The sequence below is a fragment of the Camponotus vicinus genome, unplaced genomic scaffold (assembly GCF_025532165.1).
Source record: "Camponotus vicinus isolate PSW18456_S1 unplaced genomic scaffold, iyCamVici1.0 SCAF_1, whole genome shotgun sequence".
Classification (NCBI taxonomy): domain Eukaryota; kingdom Metazoa; phylum Arthropoda; class Insecta; order Hymenoptera; family Formicidae; genus Camponotus; species Camponotus vicinus.
This window is the reverse complement of record NW_028141945.1, coordinates 1,012,259-1,035,423: the sequence shown is the minus strand read 5'-3', so window position 1 is coordinate 1,035,423 and position 23,165 is coordinate 1,012,259. Positions and strand designations below refer to the sequence as shown.

Genomic DNA, 23,165 nt, shown 5'->3' with positions numbered 1-23,165 from the left:
GCTTTGAAATTCGTTTATGTTTTTAATATCGCATAATTTAAGTTATTAATTTAAGTTATTATAATTTAAGTTATTAATTAATCGAATATATATTAAATACAATGTATTGTCATAATTTTTTATTCTTATAACACGTTTTTATTTCTGTATTATTTGGTAAATTTTGCATGACCTAATTACGTCGCGCGCGTTGTCGTACAATTTCTTAACTTAACTCAATACCGTCTAGTCTCGTCTGCTCAACCCCTGGACTAATTCGTTGTCTTCTCAGGGTTCGACAACATCGACACTTGCGGGATTTCACGGAAGCCTCTAGAAATATTAGAAATGACAGTCTACCAGTAACCGCGATTCGATAGGGACACAATTGATATTAGTGTTGATTATCATATAGAAAAAAACGTCAGAAAATGACTGTGATCCAAGGCATGAGTATTTTACATCTTGCTTGCATTTTTCCTCGCCGTTCGAAAATATTTTTTGATAAAACATATTGAAATTACTATTCTCGAAAATTTGTGATACAAAGGGATAAGAAGAAACAATGGTTTATTTTGTACCTTGTCGATAAAAAGTGTCTCACACGGAATAATTTGCAAATCTATTTCCTTTTTGCTTGTAATCTGTAACTATATTTTTTATTTAATTTTTAATACCACTTCTTGTGATGTATTTGAGAAAATTAATTGCCACACAAAAGAAAATCTATTTGTTATTAAATTAAATAAAATTAAAACGAGGAAACGAGGAAAACAGTGGATAATTTGATGATATTTTTGTAAACATCTCTAGTTGTTAATTTTAATGCAACAAATTATTAAATAAAGAAAAGAGTGAGAGTTTTTAATGTTACTTTATAAATAAGTAATTTTTTTAACACTATTGCAACATTACATAATCCTATTTATGATTTAAAAAGGGCGTAAAAAGCTGTATGACGTTTGATCTTAAGAGAGCATTAGGTGGAATTTCAATTTCAGTGCTATTTAAACGTAACTTGAGGCAATGCAATCCGACATCAAGCGCGTATCATGGAATAACATTAATAAAGAGGATAGAGGAAAGGGCAAAGAGTCGTCTATGTCCGTAGAGAAGGGCGTTTAACATCCTGAATAGATATAATGTCTTACATTCCTTGCTTCTTAACAGACAGGCTTAGTAGGTAGTTTAACCTGATATACACGTATATACACGTATATATATATATATATATATATATATATATATATATAAAATATATTGAGATTATATATTTTTATTATTTGATTATATATATTTTACTAGCTAAGGAAAAGATAGTATTAAAAATATTTTTATAAAATTATAAACTATTTAAAAAATATAAAAAAATACTTATAAAATATTTTATAAAATTTCAAACGGCATCGCATAAGATTCTCTTCTCTAAAATTTATAGTATTCCTTCTGGTCTTTGCTACCTCGAGGGCGTACACGCTTCAAGAATCAGTCTCAACTGATTCGACCCAGGGTGGTAACAACTGTTCGACCACCGACAGCTTCCTCATTCTTCGTTCCTCAAACGAGACACTGGAGAGCGGGATGGACATGATGGCGACGAGCGTGCTCCTTGACGATACGAGGAATAACTCGAACGTGTCACATCTGGGAACGTTGACTTCATCCAGAGACTGGGACGAGAAACCGAAGCTGCAGTTCCCCAAATTTGCCACGGAGAAGCGTTACAAGATGGCAAGTTTGCATCTTGATAAGGGCTGGTTCGTCTTCGATTACCTCAGAGGCTTCCTGTCTTTTGTACAACCTTACGACATACCGATCGGTAAGATGGTCATGAACGGTTTTTGCCTCAGTTTTAATAAGCTCATATAAGTTTTCACAAGATATGAACATAAAGTACATATTTCGAAAATAAATGTATATTAGATTCGAATAATCAGCATTTTGTAAAATATTAGTTGTATCGACAATTCATATTTTAATTAAAGAAAGCATTTTATATCGAATGTGCGTTACAAAATTCGAATCGTTTGAACGTTTATTTATTATAATTACGTTTATACATGCGTTTGAACGTTTATTTATTATAATTTTGAATTTTAATTAACTGATTTTTATAGATAATTGCGAATTGTAATCTAAAGATATCTTTTCTGTAGAGAAAGATATCCAATGTTTTTATAGTACTGTTTAATAGCTCTCGGTTCAGCAAGTAATTTAATAGATTTCTCGATCGGACAATTAAGGCTTTCCTTCCAATTAGCAGAGAGAATTATAATTCTTCTCGCTCTTTACAGATTTACTGGCCGACGCTGTGGAAAATCGCGTAAGCACCATCAAATTGATTTCAGAGGTAAGGCAAAATCATGCTGAGAGACTAGAAATATTTAGCTACTGGTGAACAATGGAGTGGTTCATTAAAGAAAGCAAGTCTTCATTAGAGCCGTTGCTCTTTCGATGCTTTTTGCCTCATTTCGTGAAGAGAGAGTTTTCCGCGACGTGATGTGTGCGATACATAATTGTCACGATTTAACGTCATGAGGATGTTACTGTTAAGTTTCTCACAAGCCTCGTCGTAACTTTTACAGTCTATGCACGTGGAAGCAGCTTTTCTGGGCTTAGCAGGCGCGTGCTGCGTACTGGCCTGCATAATTCCTGGCACAGAACTTTGGCTCGCCTGTCGACCAATCAGACAGGATTATAAACCCTCTCAACATCCCGGTGTTCTCGCATTTCTCCTTGCCGTTCTTGCCTTTATGCTCGGGTAGGATCTATGACAATTCCCCGTTCTTAAACATCGCTCTGAGAACTTATTGCCCTCACTTCCAACCTTACTCATGTTCCTTGATTCTTCTGTCTTTCTTGATTACATTCCGTAAGTATGTAATCGTCGCGAATTTAGACAGATGATAAATCCTCGCGATTACATTGACTTATTAAATTAATGCTACACACTTCTTTATTATTTTATACTTGATATAAATACGATTACTTTTTATTTTTACGATTTTTAAAATTTTTAATAATCAATTAATAATTGATATATATAAAATTAAAATATATATTCATTCACATCAATTACACTTTATACATAAAAATGTACCAATCATTTCTTATATATATATATTTGCATTAGAATGTATTTATATTAATATTGAGTAAAAAAGTATAACGAGAATAAATGAAGGAAAAGGAGGCCTAAGTAAGCGTATATATCTATCTAGCTATTCATCTCGCTATGACACAGGAAGACCTTTTACCTAGAGCAAGCACTCGCTACGTTATTCATAATCCTTGGTGCGTGGTTCACAGGTCTTGCATGGTGACAATGATAATATGCAACGAGGCGGTGGCGGCTGGGATCGGAAAGTTCCCTATAACGGTAGAGACGGCGTTACAGGATTTAAAGGACTATCACGCGGATACCACGTCACAGCTACGAAAATGCCTTACGAGGAGCTTGGACGTGGCCAGCGAAGCGATTCTTGCGGATCTGGACAGTGAGTGAAATTCCTTTTTCACGATATTAAAAACACTAGTCGCGTGAAATTTATTCCGGACACGAGAAGAATGCTTTCTACATATTATTGTATGCAATGAAAGCAAGGTGTTAAATCACTTTCAATAAGAATTGCGACACAATTTTGGAGAGATTTGAATGAATGCTTTCTTCTATTGTATTAATATATAGACATAATATATAGATATTAATATACAGATATATTTAAATTACTATAATTGCGTCTTTTCTTTGTGCTTTCTATCTTGATGCTTATTATTTATTGCTTGATGTGAAGAATATTAATTAAAAAGAGAAACTAAGAAATAAGAAAGAGAATTATTATTAAAATTATATAAGTATAATATAGCTATAATGTGGGATTTTCTTATAAATAAAAAAATGCTATATAATAGGAAATAAATTAAACAAAATAAAATCTTTGCAAATTATTTGCGCACTCTTTTGAAATTGCATGTTTTTGCACGTTGTTTTCTTTCTTTTGCTTCTAGTTAAAAAAATCCTTTGCGTCAATTAGGAGAGCAAATAACTACTTGTAACATGACTAATGGAAGTAGAAATACAGCTCATGGCCGATTAACTAATTTCCGGAGAAGGTTAAGTGTGGAAAGCGGAGAACCGCTTGCGGTTCGATTGCTAGAACTCTGCTACTTTGATGCAACCTAACAGTTACAAGCGACTCTCCATTCTTGATTCTTGAATATAGCCACAAAGCTGGCTAACTCTATCACTAAACATTCGCATTTAATGTTAAAATCATCTGTCCGATTTGTCAGATTTAAGCAATTCTGTCGCATGTATAAACTTGATTGTAATCAAAATCAAATGGTTTAACAGCTTATAGCTTAACATGATAAATGAAAAAAACTTGGGCGGACAATATTATATATAAAAAGGACATGTATAATAAGAATATTCAAATGTATAAGAATATTCAAATTACATTTTTTATTATACCTTAAAAATTTTTAATCTAAGTTTGTTTAATCACACTATACTGAATTAAAAATTATTTAGCAACTGACGCAGAAAATGATACAGTGATAACTTTTTTGAAATGTAAAAAGATTCATAAATATATAATGTATATAATGGAGAAACTCTGGATTTATTTGTGTCTCATGCAGTCTAACAAAGGTAAATTTAAAATTATATATTATTTAAATTTTCAAAAGCTTTCGTGATTATTTTTTATTCATTTTATGCACAATATCAGAGCATATTTAATGCATTCTCTGACAGGTTGAAATATTTTTGACGATTTTTTCTTTTTCTCTTTCTCTCTCTTTCTTTCTCTCTGTCTTTCAGATTGGCTGTAATATTTTATTATATATCATTTTACTCTTGCACACATAATGATAAATTTATTTATAGCTAATGATATAACAATTAAATTAATTTAACTTGTGTTAACGACATTGTAGGAAAAACATGAATATGATGAGAAAATTCTAATATTATCAATATTAAGAATTCTATTTCGAAAAGAATATATCATTAGAAATACACACACACACACACACACACACACATAAAATGATTTATTTAATCTTAACATAATACATATATATTTATATAATTACATTATATTCTATTTCTTCCATCATTTATATTTTATTAAAGTAAAATTTATTGAATTATTATTTTAATTATTATTTTATTTTATTTTATTTAAAAATTATACCTATATGTACATAATATACAGTAATTTAAAGTTTATATTTACAAAATTTTGAAATATAAATATAGCTGGCTTTCTTAGGCACTAGTTATTAACTAAGATTCTTCGATCTTAGAACTCGCTTAGTTACTTAAGTAGATAGTTAAAAGAATTAAGAGTTTTAATCCTTCTTATTGGAATTGGTGCGCGGATTTAGAACTTAAAAATTATTACCTCTTTGGCAGAAATAAAATATTGGTTTAAATTTAACTTAAGTTTATCTTAAACTTCATGAAATTGAAAGTAACTTCGAATATTTTTATAAATCTATATCGCAAAAGTGATTTAGTAAGTTTAACTTATATTTTCAACCAAATACATATGAATTAACGAAGCGAAGCGCCGATGTCCGGTACTATCATCTAATGACGTTTCCCGCTGGAGATGCATATGCATCTAATGAAAGCTATCGACAGTCTATAATCGTTACTTAATGGGTCCATTGTCGCCTTCACGTTAACAATCTTGAGCAAATTGAGCTCGTTAGTGCAATGCAACCACTGGACACTATGCGTGTTTGCCACCACAAAGCTCGTACGCATACACACTACTGTAGCGTCTTGATTTCAGATCACGTACTGCGCGCCAAGTGGAACGACAACGATACCAGTTTATAGGCAACGTGACTATACGTCGTTTCTTTCGTATTGTATATACTAATATATATATATATATATATATATATATATATATATATATATATATATATGTGTTATAATATGAAGTTATATTTCCGACAATTGGTACCGTGAATTAAATTTGAGATTGCAAAATATTGTCCAATATATCTCGCAATGTTTATATCGATGACAATGTTTATATTGAATTTTCTATCATCTATTTTCTATCTACAAATTCTCTTATATTAAAATGGAATACATTTTTAATTGTTATCAGAGAAATTTCGCGTAACATCGTTAAAGATCTGCATTATCAAAGCACCTGCACACTGGCCCGAAATATCTATCAGATCATGATAACTGATGCGGATACAGAGTGGATAAATTATTACTGCCGACGTGACGGGATTTACAATGTCGCGTCTATATACTGCGTATATGTTCGTTAGCCCGAGGCGATCACGATCCATTTTTAACGATCCATTTCCCATTTTCACTCTATCAGACCTTTATGTTTTCATTCTGATATATGATATTCTAATAATTTTTCTTCGTGAAATTATTGATGAAATTGCGATTGGTAGGCAATTTTTTGACGGATCGATGATATATTATTTGAAATGCTCTAGTCTGTGCTTATGACACAGACTATCATTTGTATAAATATATATTATTAATAAAATGTCTGTGAAATAAAAATTTAATAATATTTTGCTTGTAATTTACAGATGTTGAGGAATTATTGGGCAAACCTGTCCAGACCGAACTCTCGGTCGAGACTGGACTTGACGTGGCATTGGATGCACTCGTTGATTTGGCAAATGGTAAGTATAATAAAGTGAACAAGAAAAAAATATAAAAAATTAAAAGAAAGATACATGTACATATATATGTATATGTGTGTAATATCGAAATTATATGTGCATAATATCAGACGCAATTTTTAATTTTTAGCTATATTCAAATTCCTAAGCCATGCGATATGCATTGCACAAATTATTCTATCAAAATTCTGCGATATACAATCGCAAATAATGACGAGATTAAAATTTTACATTTTGCGATTACGATTAATCGATAGCCACAAATTGTAAGTAAATAAACGTACTTTTTTTATTTTATTTTCAGATTTTATAGCGTAAAAAATTAGCTTAATATTTTTGCAACTGCAAATGTTATCTGATATAATAAATATTACGGGGAATATTCCGTGCCAATATTATAGTTCGTTTGTTGGAAGGTGACGATGCAACCCGAAATGTTTGCATATTCATAACTGCAATATCTACGCGTAGCGCATATACTCGTCGTACGTATATTAATTTATGCGTCGAATTGCACGTTTCGTATGGAGAAGCGCCCACGTCGTTCACTCGTCGTTGCCTCGCGAACTGCGCGTGGTCATAATAAATCTGACGACTTCCGTGGATTCATTGCATTCTGCGACGCATCATACGACAACATTCATTTAACGCTAACGATTTAACATTTTAATATGGACTGAGAATTACATCAAGCCATATAGATAATAATTAGATATAGATATAGATAATAATTTCGTATGAATAATTTTATATTAACGTTAAATAAAATTAAATGAATGATTTAAACCATTTAACACACTAACGATTTAAAACGTTCCAATATAGAGTGAAAATGCATGAAGCTATGTAAATTAATTTTGTTTATATTAACGCTGAATATAATAAACGAATTATTTTGACCAAAGAAATGGAAAATATTAATTTTACTTTGAGAGTCAAATACATGCTAAAAGTTTTCATGTTGATAAACATATATTATCGATCTCGAATATCATTTCTAATTAACCAAACATGTAACTAATACATCTGTACGAAGTAAATGATACTTGTGGAGCCGCAAATTAATTCGACGTCAGGGGTAGTTTAGGTTGTTTCTAGTAAGATCATTCGGTCTTCAAGTGAATTTTCCATCGTTAAGTGACCTTCCCGATCTAGAGTGTCACTTAGTCAGGATACTAAGTTACTAACAGTATACTAACTAAATTAGTAGGTACTACCACTACTACGGCTCTCTCGCTCTTGCTATCTCCTTTCGAGCAACCCCTTGCGTAATCGTTACACGTGTATCATACGTATGCGCTATGTTTGATATTCCCTACCGGGTGTTTCGAAATTATCCGATGATATATCATTGACTTAAGAGAATTATCAATAAAAGAATATAGCGTAGAGAAAGTAAATTATACTTTAAACACATGTCTTTTTCTCTCTTGTTTGTGGAAAACTTGTTTTAATTAACAATTTTTATACCTAGTTTTTATCAATCTATTTGGAAGTATAAAAATTAAAACGTTAAAGTGGAAAATATACATGAGCATTATTAAAGAAAAAAATACATATGAAGCACTTCAAAATAAAATTCGGAGTAAATAGCGGGTTACCGATATTAGTCAACATAAATAAGAAAAGCAAAGTTTGTATGCAAGTCCGAAAGTTTTAATTAGAGAAAATTTCAACTGCGAGATGAAGTTCTTAAACACTTTATAAAGTTCTTTAAACACTATTTTAATACTTGCATGATACCTATTAAACGTTATGTCTGTTTTGCATATGCACTATATACATGCTATATAAAAAAATGTTTTATATTATTATTAATATAATTTTTTTCAACTGTTTTTTAAACATGCTATATCTCAATCTTAAATTCGTAGCACACGCCGTATAGTTCATCTAGAGACATAGCCATGGGGCACGACTCGAGGGTTTCTCACGATGGTGCGCGTTTGTAGTAGAATTAATTCAAGTAATGAAAACCTGTTACGATGGCAAATGTTCGGAGACGCGATACGAGACGCTATCACTATCGCTATCGTATATTTCCCATCAGCGTAGACGAAGTCTAATACATTAATAGGCGAGTGGCGGCATCTTATAAATTGCTTCGTTATATCGCGTGTTATTACTTTCAGTTGTCGGTTAATAGTTTGATAATCTATTTGAATACACAGAGTATATTGAAAGTTCGTCCTAGGATTATTAACGCTATCGATCTCGATTATTGTCAAACGGATGAAGATAAATGATCGTTATTAAATTACGAAATCCTCGCATTAGTGCTGGTGTATCTTGCATACCCTATATCCCAAGTTTATCTCTCTTATTAATAAACGAGCATTGTGTGTGCTCGACGTGTATCAATGCTAGCAATATGCCTTCTGAATTCTGAGCGAAAGCAGATATAATTTCAGTGGGTTTGATTTGCACACTGTAAACTTGGGTAACTTCTCTGTGTTAATTTCTAAGGGTGTTAGGTAACCGAACATAAGAACAGTGAATACAGGATATATATGTTGTTAATGGTATCGTATCACATGTTTCAGCGACGCAGGAGTTATCTGCTAGAACTGAATCTTTACTCAGAGAGGGTGAGAAAGCTCACGAACTCGGATTGGAATTGAGTAGGGAAACGGACGAGATACGACGGGACTTGGAAGGTGCGGTGAGAGCATGCTCGGGTCCAGATCGTTCTCTTTGTGCTGTCATTGACTCTTCGGGGATTCGCTTGGATTTACGAATAGAACGGGTGAATAAACTTTATTGACGGTTGGTTCGGTTTAATGCGTTTGCATCGAATAAACGATTTGATTTGCGGCGGATTTTTATGACGCTTCTATGTGATATTTTATTCATCTATAATAAAATGTATTTAAATAGATAAAATGCAAATAAATAAAATGCAGTCGACCGATTTAGTTAGCAATTATAATTATATTAGGCAGTTACAATTATATATAGCAGTTCGCGTTTGCTTGAATCAGTTATAACAATGTTTTTCTATTATTATCTTTTAATTAAAATTTCGCTCGACGTTTATGTTTATTTTGCTTTTTATATCCGTTTCTGCTCTTAATATGTTTCATTTATTCCATATTTCTGATGTCATAATATTTAACTACCAAACCATAATATTGTAATTATAAACAATGTTAATTTTTATTTTTTTTTTTGCATTTTTTGCAAAACAGTTCGCCAGTTTTACTTTGTATATTCAAAAAGCTTATATAAATTATAAATCATAAAAACAGTGATTGTTTAAATTGACAGTCTAGAGATTTGTAGGAGATAAGAGTAGAGTGCAGCGGAAATTTTTCAAGAATCCCCTTATTTTTCGTTAGTCACGATACCTCACACAATCTCATACATGTACACGCGAATAGATAACATTTCCGGATTCACGTACATCCATTTTTCTCATCCTTAGCGAATGAATGCAACCACGTTACGCGATAATAGCGGTGTTATTCTTTCGCAATTTACGCTTTTCCATCTCATTTATCACCCATTCAATTTCCTCAATTTTTTGCGATTTAAATTTACCTTAATAAATTAGCGCAGAGTGATTTAAAGAATATATATACAAAAAGTTACTTATTTCCTAAAGTTTACTTTCTAGCATACATTATGTGCATTCAAATATGTCGCCATTTTGTAAAAAATATCAAATTTACTATTTCAGCAAATTTATCAATCTTTGACATGTATCGATACATTTTTCGCTCTCGTGTACGATCATTTTATTCTTATATTGTCTATACAGGTTGACTCAAAATAAGTGAATCAAATCTTTATATGACAAACTTTAAAATTTTTTTTAAAAATCTTTTTATAGCAAGAAATATTAAGAGAGATTATATGTACACATATACACATACTATTTGTCTCGAGATTTTGAAAGAGATTAATGTCAAAACAATGAAAAATTGCTATTGAAATTTACTTTGCTTATTTTGAGACACTGTGTATACTTTTTGTCGCAGCTATTGAAAGACGATCGTTTGCTACGTCTACGGAGTATCAATCGGGGAAATTTGACGGAAGCAGGACGCCAAGCTCGCGGAGAATACTTCCATGTGCCACATCACATCGCCCGAACCACATTGGATGCTCGTAACCGTAGGTACAATATTCACGATTCGGTTCTCCAAATTGATATTATATCGGAAAAAGTCTCGAGATCTGCGTTCTCAATACAGAGCTTTTTTCGATACAAGCCAGTTGCAGTCAAACGTGCCACGGAAGGGTCACGAATGTGGGTTCTGCAGAATTTAGTTGAGCGTGTAATTTTTTGGTTCTGAGAAGAATCAAAATGGGAAGCGGGAGAAAGGAAAGAGAGAACGATGTGCGTTATATAGCACCAGAAAACTTTTCGGCATTGATGTCATGTATTATGATACGTTATAGCACGCGCGACGACACGTTGAGATCGCGACGACACTTCAGCGCAGAAACTTCCCCAAAGAGCTCGCGCACTCGAAGAAAGCTAAATTAGTCCCTTCAACACCAGGTTTCTCTGAATGTGCGAGGTGACGTGAGTTAAGCTGAATAAATGGCTCATGCCGCTCTGTTGGGAAAGTAATAAATGACACGAATAATTGCCATTTCACGGCATAATTCGCTGATTTACAACAGCAAAGATATATATACAACATATACATTCCAGATTTCTTGTAATTCCTTTTTTATATCTCTGCACTATTTTTAATTTATTCTATATTCCATAAAATTTTAGGTATTCTATAAATTTTTCTAAAAAGTTTAGACGCAACAATAGAAAACTTTTGGTACTATTTTTTCCAATATTTTATCTAAATTGTACTTTAATTTAACAATAATTATTTTTATTATTGGTAGTAATAATAATTAGATTTGTAATATAATGATTATAGTTTGCTTTAAAGTATCCATCACATAGTTTCTCCGATTAATTTCAAAGCTTCGTACGAATAGATGCATCTGTTCATTCATGGATAATTTCTATCGCAGAAATTTAGACGGCAATAGGGAAGAACGCAATCTACTGCCGCAAACAATAGAAGAGAAAGACAAAAAAACATACAAACCTTGGTGAACCTTCGCGATTAAACCGTAGCAAATACTGATAAATCTAGCTGCTGTTTGGCGTTGCGCAAAACACGTCCCGCATATTTCGAGTAAAGTTTAAAATAAACGAACGAAGGGGAGATATTGTAAATTTAAAAAAAATATGAATCGACAGACAGAAAAAGAGAGAATAGATTTTGAATATATATATTCAATTATTGAATATATATATTTGTTTATAACAATATGTAACAATGTGTAAGCTCTTGCTATTTCAACCATCGATATCAGCACTTTGTACGTATAACTTGAAAACTTTTGTGGAAGGAATAGCGAAGAAAGCCGACTTAGATCGTAGATGGGAACAAAGAAAAAGTTAAGAATAGATTTCTCATAAGAGAACTACGATTATATAAAATTTGTTTTGAACGCTGCATACTTCGAGAAGCCAACAATATCAAACTTTGAAAATTTTTTGGGTTCTCTATGTAATATTTCATAGACATTATTTCGACATAAAGCCAATATCGAAGAAGTAGAAGATGGAATGAAAAAGTGAAGTTTCGAAGAAGATACTCTTTTTGTAGATTCATAACGTGCACATTATCTCTCCGCTGAGTATTCTTCCTCTCTCTTTTTCTGCCCATGTTTTCTCTTATCTCTATTTACACTATATATTTATATTTATATATTGTCCAATAACAGTGATGTGTTTAAAGCATATTATATCTTTAACTTTAATATAACTTTAAATTTTAAACAAGGCAAACTAAATTAAATCGTGTTTTTATCATGAATAAAATTGGAAAAATATAAATCTGTCTTATAAAAATTTATTTAATGTCCTAATAAATAAAATTTTATGAATTTACATCAGAAGAGTTAATATAAATGCAACACCTATAATATTCTTTACTTATTTTATCAAATTATCACCAAATTTATATTTATATTTAATTTTACTTTTATGATAAAATTAAACTTTTACAGATATTTTTCATTATCTTAATTAATTATCGTTGAATTATGCAAGATCATAATTTTACTCTTATATTAACGCTTTTTATAAATATATAATATTTTATATCTCAGATTCATACAAAACTGTTCCAAAACATTGATATAGTTTCCAAGTAATATGATGCATATATTAATACTTTCGGTATTGTATAAAATACATGAATTTTCATCGTGAAATATGTCGAAAATATATTTACGCAATAAATTATTTTCAAATGTAAAATTATTTTAAAAAGCGGTTTTTGTAATTTCAAAATGGCTATTAAAATGGAGAGAATCCATGTTACTAAAATATTCTATTTTTTAAACGATATTATAAAGAAATACCATAATTTTTTAAATAATAAATTAAATAATAAATTTAAATAATAATGTAGTGTGTTATGATATTTGTAGATTACAAATATTCCTCTTTATATATTATAATATTTATATATTTTTTTATATATTTTAATATTTTGTTTTATATGTATTTTTATAAGTGCAATGGATTCATGTGTATTATATTTATTTGAAATATGCAAGCAAAAAAATGCTAATTGAATGAGAAAAGCTTATAAGATATTCACATTTACAACTAAATCATTTTGTTAAAAGGATTCTATTGTCTCTTTTTTCTCGCTTTTTTCACGCTACTTTTTAGATCAGGCAGTTTAACGCGGAACGTCACGTTTCTCAATAGCACACGTTTTTGCATACCCTTTTTATTTTTTTTCCATGTAGTACTGTATAAACGATATTTCGTCACGGAACGAAAGAATACACGTCAGCATTTCTGCCTCAGAATGCGATGAATTCGAGATTGGCGGCGAAGAAGGGAGAGCCAGGGGATTTTAGCCTGAATAGACAAACGAAATGCGGTAAATGCTTCGAGCAAACATCTTGGTAGATACCACGATCGTGTTATATATCTCTCCCGAGGCACCCGTATAAACTTTCGCGCTGGGATCGATGATTGATGTTGAGAGAGTCACGTTTTGACGGCCTGTCGTGTCGGGCAATATCACAGACTTATTCTACTTACTGTTTTACTAGATACCGATACGTGTGCTAATATTAATAAGATAACCTTGTAGAATAATTCAGGATTACAAATCGTCGTTATGAACGTACAATAGTATTATTTATCAACTTATTTTATTTCTCATATAAATAATTGAAAATCTGGAATTAAAATGTATAAGTCGTTCTAAAAATTAGACAAAATTCTACAGATGTAAAAAATATATATAATAATAAATATAGATATAAATAATAAAAATAATAAATATAAATACATTAAGACGCTAAATCAAAATAGTTTAGAATAATTTTCGACACATACAAAAATTATAAAAATTAATAACCCTATTTTTTTCTATATTCTGATTTTTATTATTATAAAATGTTCTAGCTTTAATTACTTTATTATAAATCGTCGATAAGCATTATAAAATGTTCATGTTGTTGAATGATGAACATTGCTTTTCCGGTTAATAAAACGGAAATTATTAATAAAGAAAATTGAGGAATATCCCTTGATGAAACGAAAAGTGATGGATGTTATGCCATGGGAATGTCGATGAACCGAAGCGACGCGAGCTTGTACTCCTGTCGACTTCTCTTAACTCGCCATCGACCAATAATGCTTGTCGCCCGTCGCCATCCATCGGTAGACAGATCCGATAGGGAAATGACGGCCGAAGGATCTAATGCGAAATCCATATCACATTAATATTACTCTGTGAAAAAAAGTCGCAAAAAATTTGTAAAGATTCACCCCATTGCCGGGATGATAAAGTTGAACCAGTTCAACGTCTGTCGATCGGAGATTGCTGCCGAGCAGTTTTAACGTTTCTGCACGTTCGCGAGGAAAACTGGATTGTTACGAGAAAAGTTTGTCGTTAAAGTATTTTGTCTGTTAGCACGTTATATAAGATCGACTTTCGTATAGAATTCCATGTAGAATTAAAGAAAGATATTTAAGAATTTTTTGCCTGAAAAATTAAAAAAATTGTAATTACACTTTTATATGTATTCATCTTTAATTGTCTTTTCTATGTATTTATCATTTTATTTGTTTTTTAGCTGACGTAAAAGACATTATGTGAGAAACTTTATCTTTCAGAATAATATAATAAAATTTCATGAAATATTTTTGAGTTATCTTGAGAATTTTGATGTAGTAATCATATTATTTATGATTGTCATAAATATATTAAAATATATTGTATATATCTATATATAAAATTTTATATTAAAAATGGAATTAATGATATTAAGTTGACATTAAGGATCTAAAAAACACTAAAACATTAAGAATATACTTTTTGTAACTATTCCTTCTTTATCAGAATATGATCAACATCAAATAGCGAAAAATTGAAGTGATAGGACCATAGAAAAATTCTATATTGCCATAGAGATTCGGTACGAGATCAATGCAGCACGTGCCAGGATTGTCGATCAAACGCGCAATGTCGAGACGAATAGTTTCAAACTCTCAAAGCAGCTGGATTCTGTGAGAAGCATTGCGGATTATGCTATTCCTCGTGTCATCGCTTTCGAGCATATCAGGTGGATCATCGGTATGGGTACGTAGTATTTTTCAAGATTACATTGAATATTTTTCCGTTATTCACCGCGTTCGTTGGTATTTGAAAAACGATCGCGGAGAGCGTGGGAAGCATGTGTATGTGAGTGAAGGATTTAAGAAGATAACTCTATTAGACAAAAGTTACACATTTTTTATACACATTTTTCTATATGCATTTCTTCAATATACATTAAAATAATATTCTTATGAATCTTTGAAGAGATCTAGAAACTCTTATATTTTCATAATAATGAAATATAAGATATACATGAAAATGCATAAATACATATTATCATTCATTAAAATAAAATTTTAAGTAATATTTGATAATACTTATTCGGATTATTTATAGACGATAAATTTTATATATATATATATATATATATATATATATATATATATATTTCAAATCTATTATAAAGAAAAATGGCAGAAAACGTTAATACTTGTTCTCTTAAATTTATAGTCACAATATCATTGATTAAAGCCGCGACAAAATTTTAACGAGTATTTCACTGATCTTTAATGAAAGTACTCATATTTTACTTTATTTTACTCTACCTTATGATTTATTTATAATAATAATAATAAAATTTGAGTATATTTGTTGTGTTATATTTATAATTAAAATTATTATTATTAGTTCTAGAGACTAACAATATATATTCTGCTATTTTATGACCCAGAGCAAATAATTGACGGATAATAATTTCGATTTGCTTATGAAATGTGCAGTTAGTGTTCTATGCAGTCTGCTGGTTTTTTCGTTACTGATTGGGCCTTTGTGCTGTCGCTGGAGATCATCCGAAAGTAAAGTACGTCCAACTCTTTTATGGTAAATATTATATGATATATTGTATCCCATATATATTCTTTTTTTTTATTATTAAAGTGTTACATTGAATTAAAGTTTATTCTAAATTTGTAACAATTTATAATATATAATAGAACAATGCAGGCATTAATTATATATTTAAGTATTTGATTCATTCTATTAAGTTTACATATTAAATATTTGTTTTTTACATATTATGAAATATCGTCTGTGCATATACAGGGTAGACTGTTTTAATCAATACACGCGAATATCTCAGAAACACTGCATTAAATCGAAAAATGTTTCAGATATAAGTTGTATGGCTTGAAGGGGGACAGAAGAGGGTATCATTGGTTTGACCTTGGGTGGCGTTGTCAAGATCAGGGCAAGGTCACTTTGGATTTTTTAAACGTCACTCCCTATTTTTTATTACATATTCTTGTAGCTCATCTCGAGAGCTTTCCAAAACACTATAATTAAGTTAGTTTTCACTAAGTACTTTCCGAGTTATGAGGCTTAAAATCATTTCTTAATTTTACATAAACCGTAAAATATCTTGTAAAATATTCTTTTTTTGATTACTTTACCTTAATACTTTTATGTACAAAATAATGAGAGGAATCAATTGGTGTAAAGAAAACACATAGTTATTTTTAAGAAAAAAAATGTAATTGTTAATTGCAAATTATATTTTTTTTTTTTCGAAACAATTATGTGTTTTCTTTACACCAATTGATTCCTCTCATTATTTTGTACATAAAAGTATTAAGGTAAGATAATCGAAAAAAGAATATTTTACAAGATATTTTACGGTTTATGTAAAATTAAGAAATGATTTCAAGCCTCATAACTCGGAAAGTACTTAATGAAAACTAACTTAATTATAGTGTTTTGGAAAGCTCTCGAGATGAGCTACAAGAATATGTAATAAAAAATAGGGAGTTCCATTTAAAAAATCCAAAGTGACCTTGCTCTGACAACGCCACCCAAAGTCAAACCAATGGTACCATCTTATGTCCCCCTTCAAGCCATACAATTTATATCTGAAACATTTTTCGATTTAATGCAGTGTTTCTGAGATATTCGCGTGTATTGATTAAAATGGTCTACCCTGTATGTGTGTATATAAAAATATGTACATTACATAACTAAAATAAATAATAAAATATATTCATGACTAAATATTTTATCTCATAATGAATATTTATTAACATTAAAAAATAAAGGATATTATAATATAAAAGAATATTTATATTTTAGATTATTTTTAGATTTTTATTTAATCTGATAGCAAACAGTTTATTCACCAGATCTTATAAGATAGATCGTCAGCTGAAAATGTCGATCGAATTTCAGTGGTGTGGTTACGAGTTGTTTTGTCTCGATTACACTTTGGGCAGTATTCGTCGTTGCTCTAGGCATCGCCAGCCATACGGAAATGTTGATCTGTCGGCCGCTCTATGATCCTGACTATCGTATTATAGAAGCCATACTGGAAACCCGAGCGTTTTTAGGAAGAAGGCTTGCAGTTCCCCTCAAGGAGCTCTTAGAGTAAGCTATGTCGCTTTAATCAAGCCAATCAAGAGCTTTACGCAGATATTACATCTTCTCTTAAAAAAATCTTAAACTGAAAATTAAGATCATATATAATACTGTATTATAAATTATATATCAAAAGAAAATATATTTTTTAATTGATATAATTTAATCACATTTCAGACACATAATCGCAAATAAAAATAAACTTTTCATATTTTTATTATCAAAGATAAAGTATTATATATTTTAGTAAAAATATGTTATTATCACGTTCAATATGAACATAGCTTTATGCTGTTTGACTATGCACAGTGTAAATTATATTTTTTATTTAAATTTTTTTTTATTAAATATCCCTTAGGCTGTGAGGCTCAAACGTAGCGAGCGAAGCTTTGCACAATGTTAGTTACAATTTTCAGCACTAATATTTATTTTCAGAAAATGTCGAAACAATGAGGCGGCTTATTCCGCCTTCGGACTGGAAAACACGATGAAACTGGAACATTTGACTGCGTATTGGACATGGTTAGGCTTGTCCAGAGCAATCTCGAATATTAAGGTCGATTTGAAGGGCCTTCAAATACTAACACCGAATCTGCAACAAAACCTTCAAGATTTCTTATATGCTTATGGCTTAAACCTCACGGCGCACAGAATAATGGTATTTACGTTTATTTATGAACATTTCATATTACTCATATTTTTTTAATTTCATACTTTCCTAAGTGAAAGCAAAATATGTAGTTTTCACGTAAGAATAAAAGCGGAAATTTTCTAGACTTTACCAATTTAATTAAAGCTCGGGATTACTCAGCATAGCTTTGAAAAATTTTCTTGAAAAAGAATATACTAGAATATTAAAGGAAAATAATAAATAATACAGCTATATATATGAGTAATACTAGAGGGCTAGGATGATAAATGACATGCATTTCATAGCGAGTTGTTCCCGTGATTATGCTTCAATGCCGTTGCTAATTAAAATCTATTTAGCTGCGTGTATAGCTACGTCAATTCGTTACACAATGCATACATGCGTATGTCTATTTTAATATCTTCATTTTGCAATGTATATCATTCAGATTTAATTAACAAATATAGTTTATGATAATATATATTAATTAACGAAATTTAAAGCTATATTATAAAACAACTCTCCATAAATATTATTTCCAAATAATTAAAAATTAAATCGAAATTGGCAAATTAGAGCCACAGCGCATAAATGATCGTTTTTTGTTAATGAAATTATTTTTAATTTGAAATATGCGAATAATCAGAAAGAAGGAAGTGTTGTTTCTTTCTTGCGCTTCAATCTATCGCGCTGTGGCTCTAATTTCAATTGCCAATTTCAATTTAATTTTTAATTATTATTTGAGCGAAATTTCAATTTATTTATTTCCAAACATTTCTATTAATATTTTCTATTCTCTTACAGATTCAAGGACCAATTTTGAATAAAGATTTGACTACAATGTCTGATCAGTTAGACAATATATCCCGTCAGCTGCAGGATCGAAGTATTGCTAGAGAACTGCAAAGCATTGGTATAACAATGCGCGATCTGACATTGAGACGGGTAAAGCCGCTAATGAAATTCCAGGATGATTTGGTATATCGGCTTGCAGTTCTAGAGTTGAAAGTACACCCTCTTTGGCGTCAAATCAATCAATCGATCTCTCATCTGAGAACTATACAATATTATATAGATCATCAAGGAGAGAAAATTGCTCAATTGGTGAGTAACATACTAAAAAATTTCTCTTAGAAAAAATGAGAAATTATGGTTATTTCCTACATAGCATAAAAAATCGTACTATGTTATTAAAATTTATCGTTTTATATTTGCAGAAAACAAAGTTGTATGTGAATCGAATGACGAATTATCTAGATCAATGGCGAATGCACGTTCTTTCGGAAATGAATACGGAAGTATCTAAATGTCGACCTTTATGGGACGTTTTAGAAGGAATCAAACACTTATTGTGTGGGCATATCTTAAATCCTTTCGTATGTACAATTAAAAATAAAACCATTAACCATTTTAATAATAAATGATAATTAATTAATAAAAAAATATTAATCTATAATAAAATTAAGCGCATGTTTAACAAAGCTTTTTATATATGATTAATATTTAGAACGGTTTTTGGTTCGTTATATTCGTATGTGCAATCATCATGATTGCCAGCACACCCACAGCTCATATTTTATCACTATTATACAAGAAACCATCTCATTTCTTGAAAGATGTTATCCTGCCAACAAGAGCGTTAGTATATCTCATTATGAATTATTTGATCCAATATTTCAAAGGATTTAAGTTATAAAAATAAAAATATATTTTTTTGTTTAGGGATAGTCTTAATGACGATAGAACATGGCAAACGCCAGAGTAAGTGTACTTAGATATATATATTTTGATATTTTATATTTAAACCACGCATTGTGTGCAATATATAATATCAAAAGCGTATAAAAAGTTTATAAAGCATATTTAAATTATTGATATTGAACCCTGTTCATAACTGAAATTATATTTTACAGTCCACCGCCGCTGCCGCAAAGCGATTGGTAACAATGATAAAAAATGAGACTTTATGTTGTAAGCAGATTCAGGAGAATTAATATGATATTAATATGATATCAGAATTGGCAAGAATATAATAAAGAATATGGCAAGAACATTAAAGAAGCTTAAAGTATAAGTCGAACAAAATAAATCTTGCTTGTGTTTGATTTATCATAAGCAGATTTCTTTATAAGAATCAACTGCCATTCATTTCAATGAAATCTATTCAATCCTAAAATTATGTCATCTGTGTGGAAAATTTTTTCTATGTTTGTTTGTTAAAAAAATATACTTTTTGAATACCAAAATATGTTTTTCTTGCTATATTATATTCCTGCGTAATATATAAAAAATTATCTCACGAAATATAAGTAATATCTCATGACATGGACACGAATGAAGTCGCGCTTGCCTCGCCTATGGAATTGTTAGCAATGCAATGATATATTCCAATATGTTCTTTGTTCAGCCGACTCAATTGCATCCAAGATGTTCGCATAAGCGGCTCTGGGCCGTCGCTCGTATGTACCGTCGCCTCATGTTCCTCTCCTATGAATAAAACAATTGTTAACCAAACTTTATCATGTATCACGTTTGTATAATTTGCAGGGCGCATAAATATTAAGAAAAACTGTTAAATATTATTAAAATGTCAAATCAGTTTTCTCAACATTATTTCTCTGGTCATTATTTCTCTAATCATATTTTCCTTACATTCTTTGTACCAAAACGTCGATTGTATTTATAATTGAGACTCGCTAGAGTGCAAGAATTTACAAAATATTTTATTTCAATATATATTGTGTTACTTTACCAGGCAGTTTCAGTATTCTTCTCCCGTCAGCTGAGTGAAATTCCCAAAAGATATCCGGCACTGGAAATCCTTTTGCCTCGCAATTTAATGCGACACGTTGACCGAAGGGCGAGGCAACATCTTCTAGAGTTGACAGAATCCAAGGTCTACTTTCACAAGGACCGAGATGTTGCAACCTCAAGGAAGATGAGTTTCTGAGTTTCATTGCCTCCTCGTGCAGCGCGCATGGTGTCGCGTAAGTTTCGTTATTGCTACCACACGCCGGGCTCTGTTCCATACAGACACAGGCTGCCTCTGGAGTATCCTGAATAAAAGTTCAAGCCTATTTATTCATTAAATTATGCATTCTCTCCTTGTATCACTCTAAAATCATGATCGCTTTTTCCATAATTTGATTATTACTTCAAAGTAGTGATTATCAACGAAAATATTCCGAGACAAAATAATTCTGTACTCTGGAAAAGTTAAATCGTTTAAAGTTGATAATGCGGTACTTTGTGCGCCAGCACGTCTTCGCTGTATTCTGAACGTCTTTACGGAACTTGCATAAACGCTAATAATCGTAGATAGCTGTTGTTAGTTTGCTCAACTACGAATAATTAGTGACCATTCAAATAATTCAATATAGAAAATTAGTCTAATTGATAGTTAGCCTATTAAATGATTAGATGATTATTTAATCAACAGGAAACTTTAAAGAGTAATTCATCTATTTTTAAATACTCTATCTTAAGATCATATAGCGAAGTATTATTCTTATTCAGCCCGCATCTCTATCATAAACGGCTTGCCTGATTGTTTGATTGCACGACGTGTATGCGCATATATTCTCACAATGCGATTACGGCCCACAATGCACGACAAGATGAAATTAGATGCGAAAAGGCCAGCAGAGCGGGTCAGCGACCGTAACTCATTGGCTACGATCTTAAAACTGCGATAGATCTGATTGATAGCGTAGTTCAGTAGGTGGATAATATACGGGTCTGCCTTAGATTTCACACTGACGTAATTTTGCGCAATGACGCGTGATTCCTACTTTTGTGTTAAACTAACCCAGAAAGTGAGATATGTCATTGCTAAACTCGTTGAAACTGAGAAATCTAGAACATGATCTCTTGAGCCCTGAATTGGAAAAGTGAATTTATCACTTACAATGATAACTATCGCATTAAGAAAAATATCGCGCAATTCACATATTCGATCTTTAAAAAGAATCAGCTGTTACTTATGGATTATATTAAAAATGTATAAATTATATATATGATTAAAAAATATATATATGTAATTTAAATATATATAAATAAGATAATTTTATAAGATAATTTTAATATAGGTAGTGTATAAAGAAACTAGAAATATTTCAAAAATATATAACGCCAATAAAATCATCGTAACATTAACCAGAACGACTTATTAAATTACGATTCTCAAGCATTAAATATTAAAGTGAAACTTATTGTATTTTACTTGAAGATCTCCTTCAGTTCTTATGGAAATGAACTACATACGTACCTCTTCTTGTAGGTCAGATCGCAACTCGCACAGATAATTTCTTGCGCAGTATCCATCGTTACGGTTCTTTGGAGACAGAAGAGAAATGCTCGAATTCCAGCATGGTTCGCCAAGGAAGCGGGCGCACAAACCATCCGGACAGCATCCGCAAGGGTCAGGCACCGATCCCAACAAACATTTTCCAGGGTCTTCCGGACACCTATTTAAAGCAAAAAATTAAGACTCTATACATAAAATATTCTATTAAAGTTCTCTATATATAAATTATAATTACTATATTTAATTTTAGCTATGTAAATACTTGTATTTATACCTGTAATATCCGCATTCGATGCAACCGAGTGGTTGCTCTTTCTCAGTGACGCTTTTATTTTCAATAGTTTCAGCGGAAATGACTTGTTGAAGTGTCACGCAGAACACCAACGCTGACAAAAACGCAAACGGAAACGCTCTCCGGCGCGTCATTTCGTCTACTGACAGAAAGCGCGAGTGTCATTCGCCATGTCACTCCTGATGTGAAGAGGGAGGCGTATATGCACCGCGTATATTATAAAAATTCTCTTAGGAGAAATAACTTCCATACAATGCATAATATGTAATATCAATATTT

General features: G+C 31.0%; 2 protein-coding genes across 4 annotated transcripts; one reads left to right on the top strand and one right to left on the bottom strand.

The window, feature by feature from the left end:
* Nucleotides 1–345: 345 nt before the first annotated feature.
* On the top strand, nt 346–21,569 carry Prom (prominin). The gene is made up of 17 exons (XM_083092357.1): nt 346–426; nt 1,418–1,798; nt 2,274–2,329; nt 2,565–2,740; nt 3,289–3,476; nt 6,565–6,660; nt 9,204–9,406; nt 10,641–10,776; nt 15,126–15,296; nt 16,034–16,133; nt 17,472–17,666; nt 18,093–18,315; nt 19,093–19,392; nt 19,506–19,664; nt 19,796–19,926; nt 20,011–20,049; nt 20,202–21,569. The coding sequence occupies exons 1-17, from the start codon at nt 411–413 to the stop codon at nt 20,230–20,232; spliced, it is 2,601 nt and encodes an 866-aa protein (XP_082948483.1). The 5' UTR covers nt 346–410; the 3' UTR covers nt 20,233–21,569.
* Nucleotides 17,879–23,036, bottom strand: LOC145967463 (insulin-like growth factor-binding protein-related protein 1). 3 transcript variants are annotated; one of them, XR_014437434.1, is made up of 5 exons: nt 22,869–23,036; nt 22,556–22,754; nt 21,041–21,344; nt 19,091–20,775; nt 17,879–18,249 (listed from the first exon to the last, which is right to left on the bottom strand). XR_014437434.1 is itself a non-coding variant. In XM_083092395.1 (5 exons), exons 1-4 carry the CDS (start codon nt 23,018–23,020, stop codon nt 20,606–20,608), a joined length of 825 nt encoding a protein of 274 aa, XP_082948521.1. In that variant the 5' UTR covers nt 23,021–23,036; the 3' UTR covers nt 18,261–19,345; nt 20,589–20,605. The 3 variants fall into 3 exon arrangements, 2 of the variants coding, with proteins under 2 accessions (XP_082948507.1, XP_082948521.1); XM_083092395.1 differs by lacking the exon at nt 17,879–18,249 and having other exon boundaries at nt 18,261–19,345; nt 20,589–20,775; XM_083092381.1 differs by lacking the exon at nt 17,879–18,249 and having other exon boundaries at nt 18,258–20,775.
* Nucleotides 23,037–23,165: the final 129 nt, after the last annotated feature.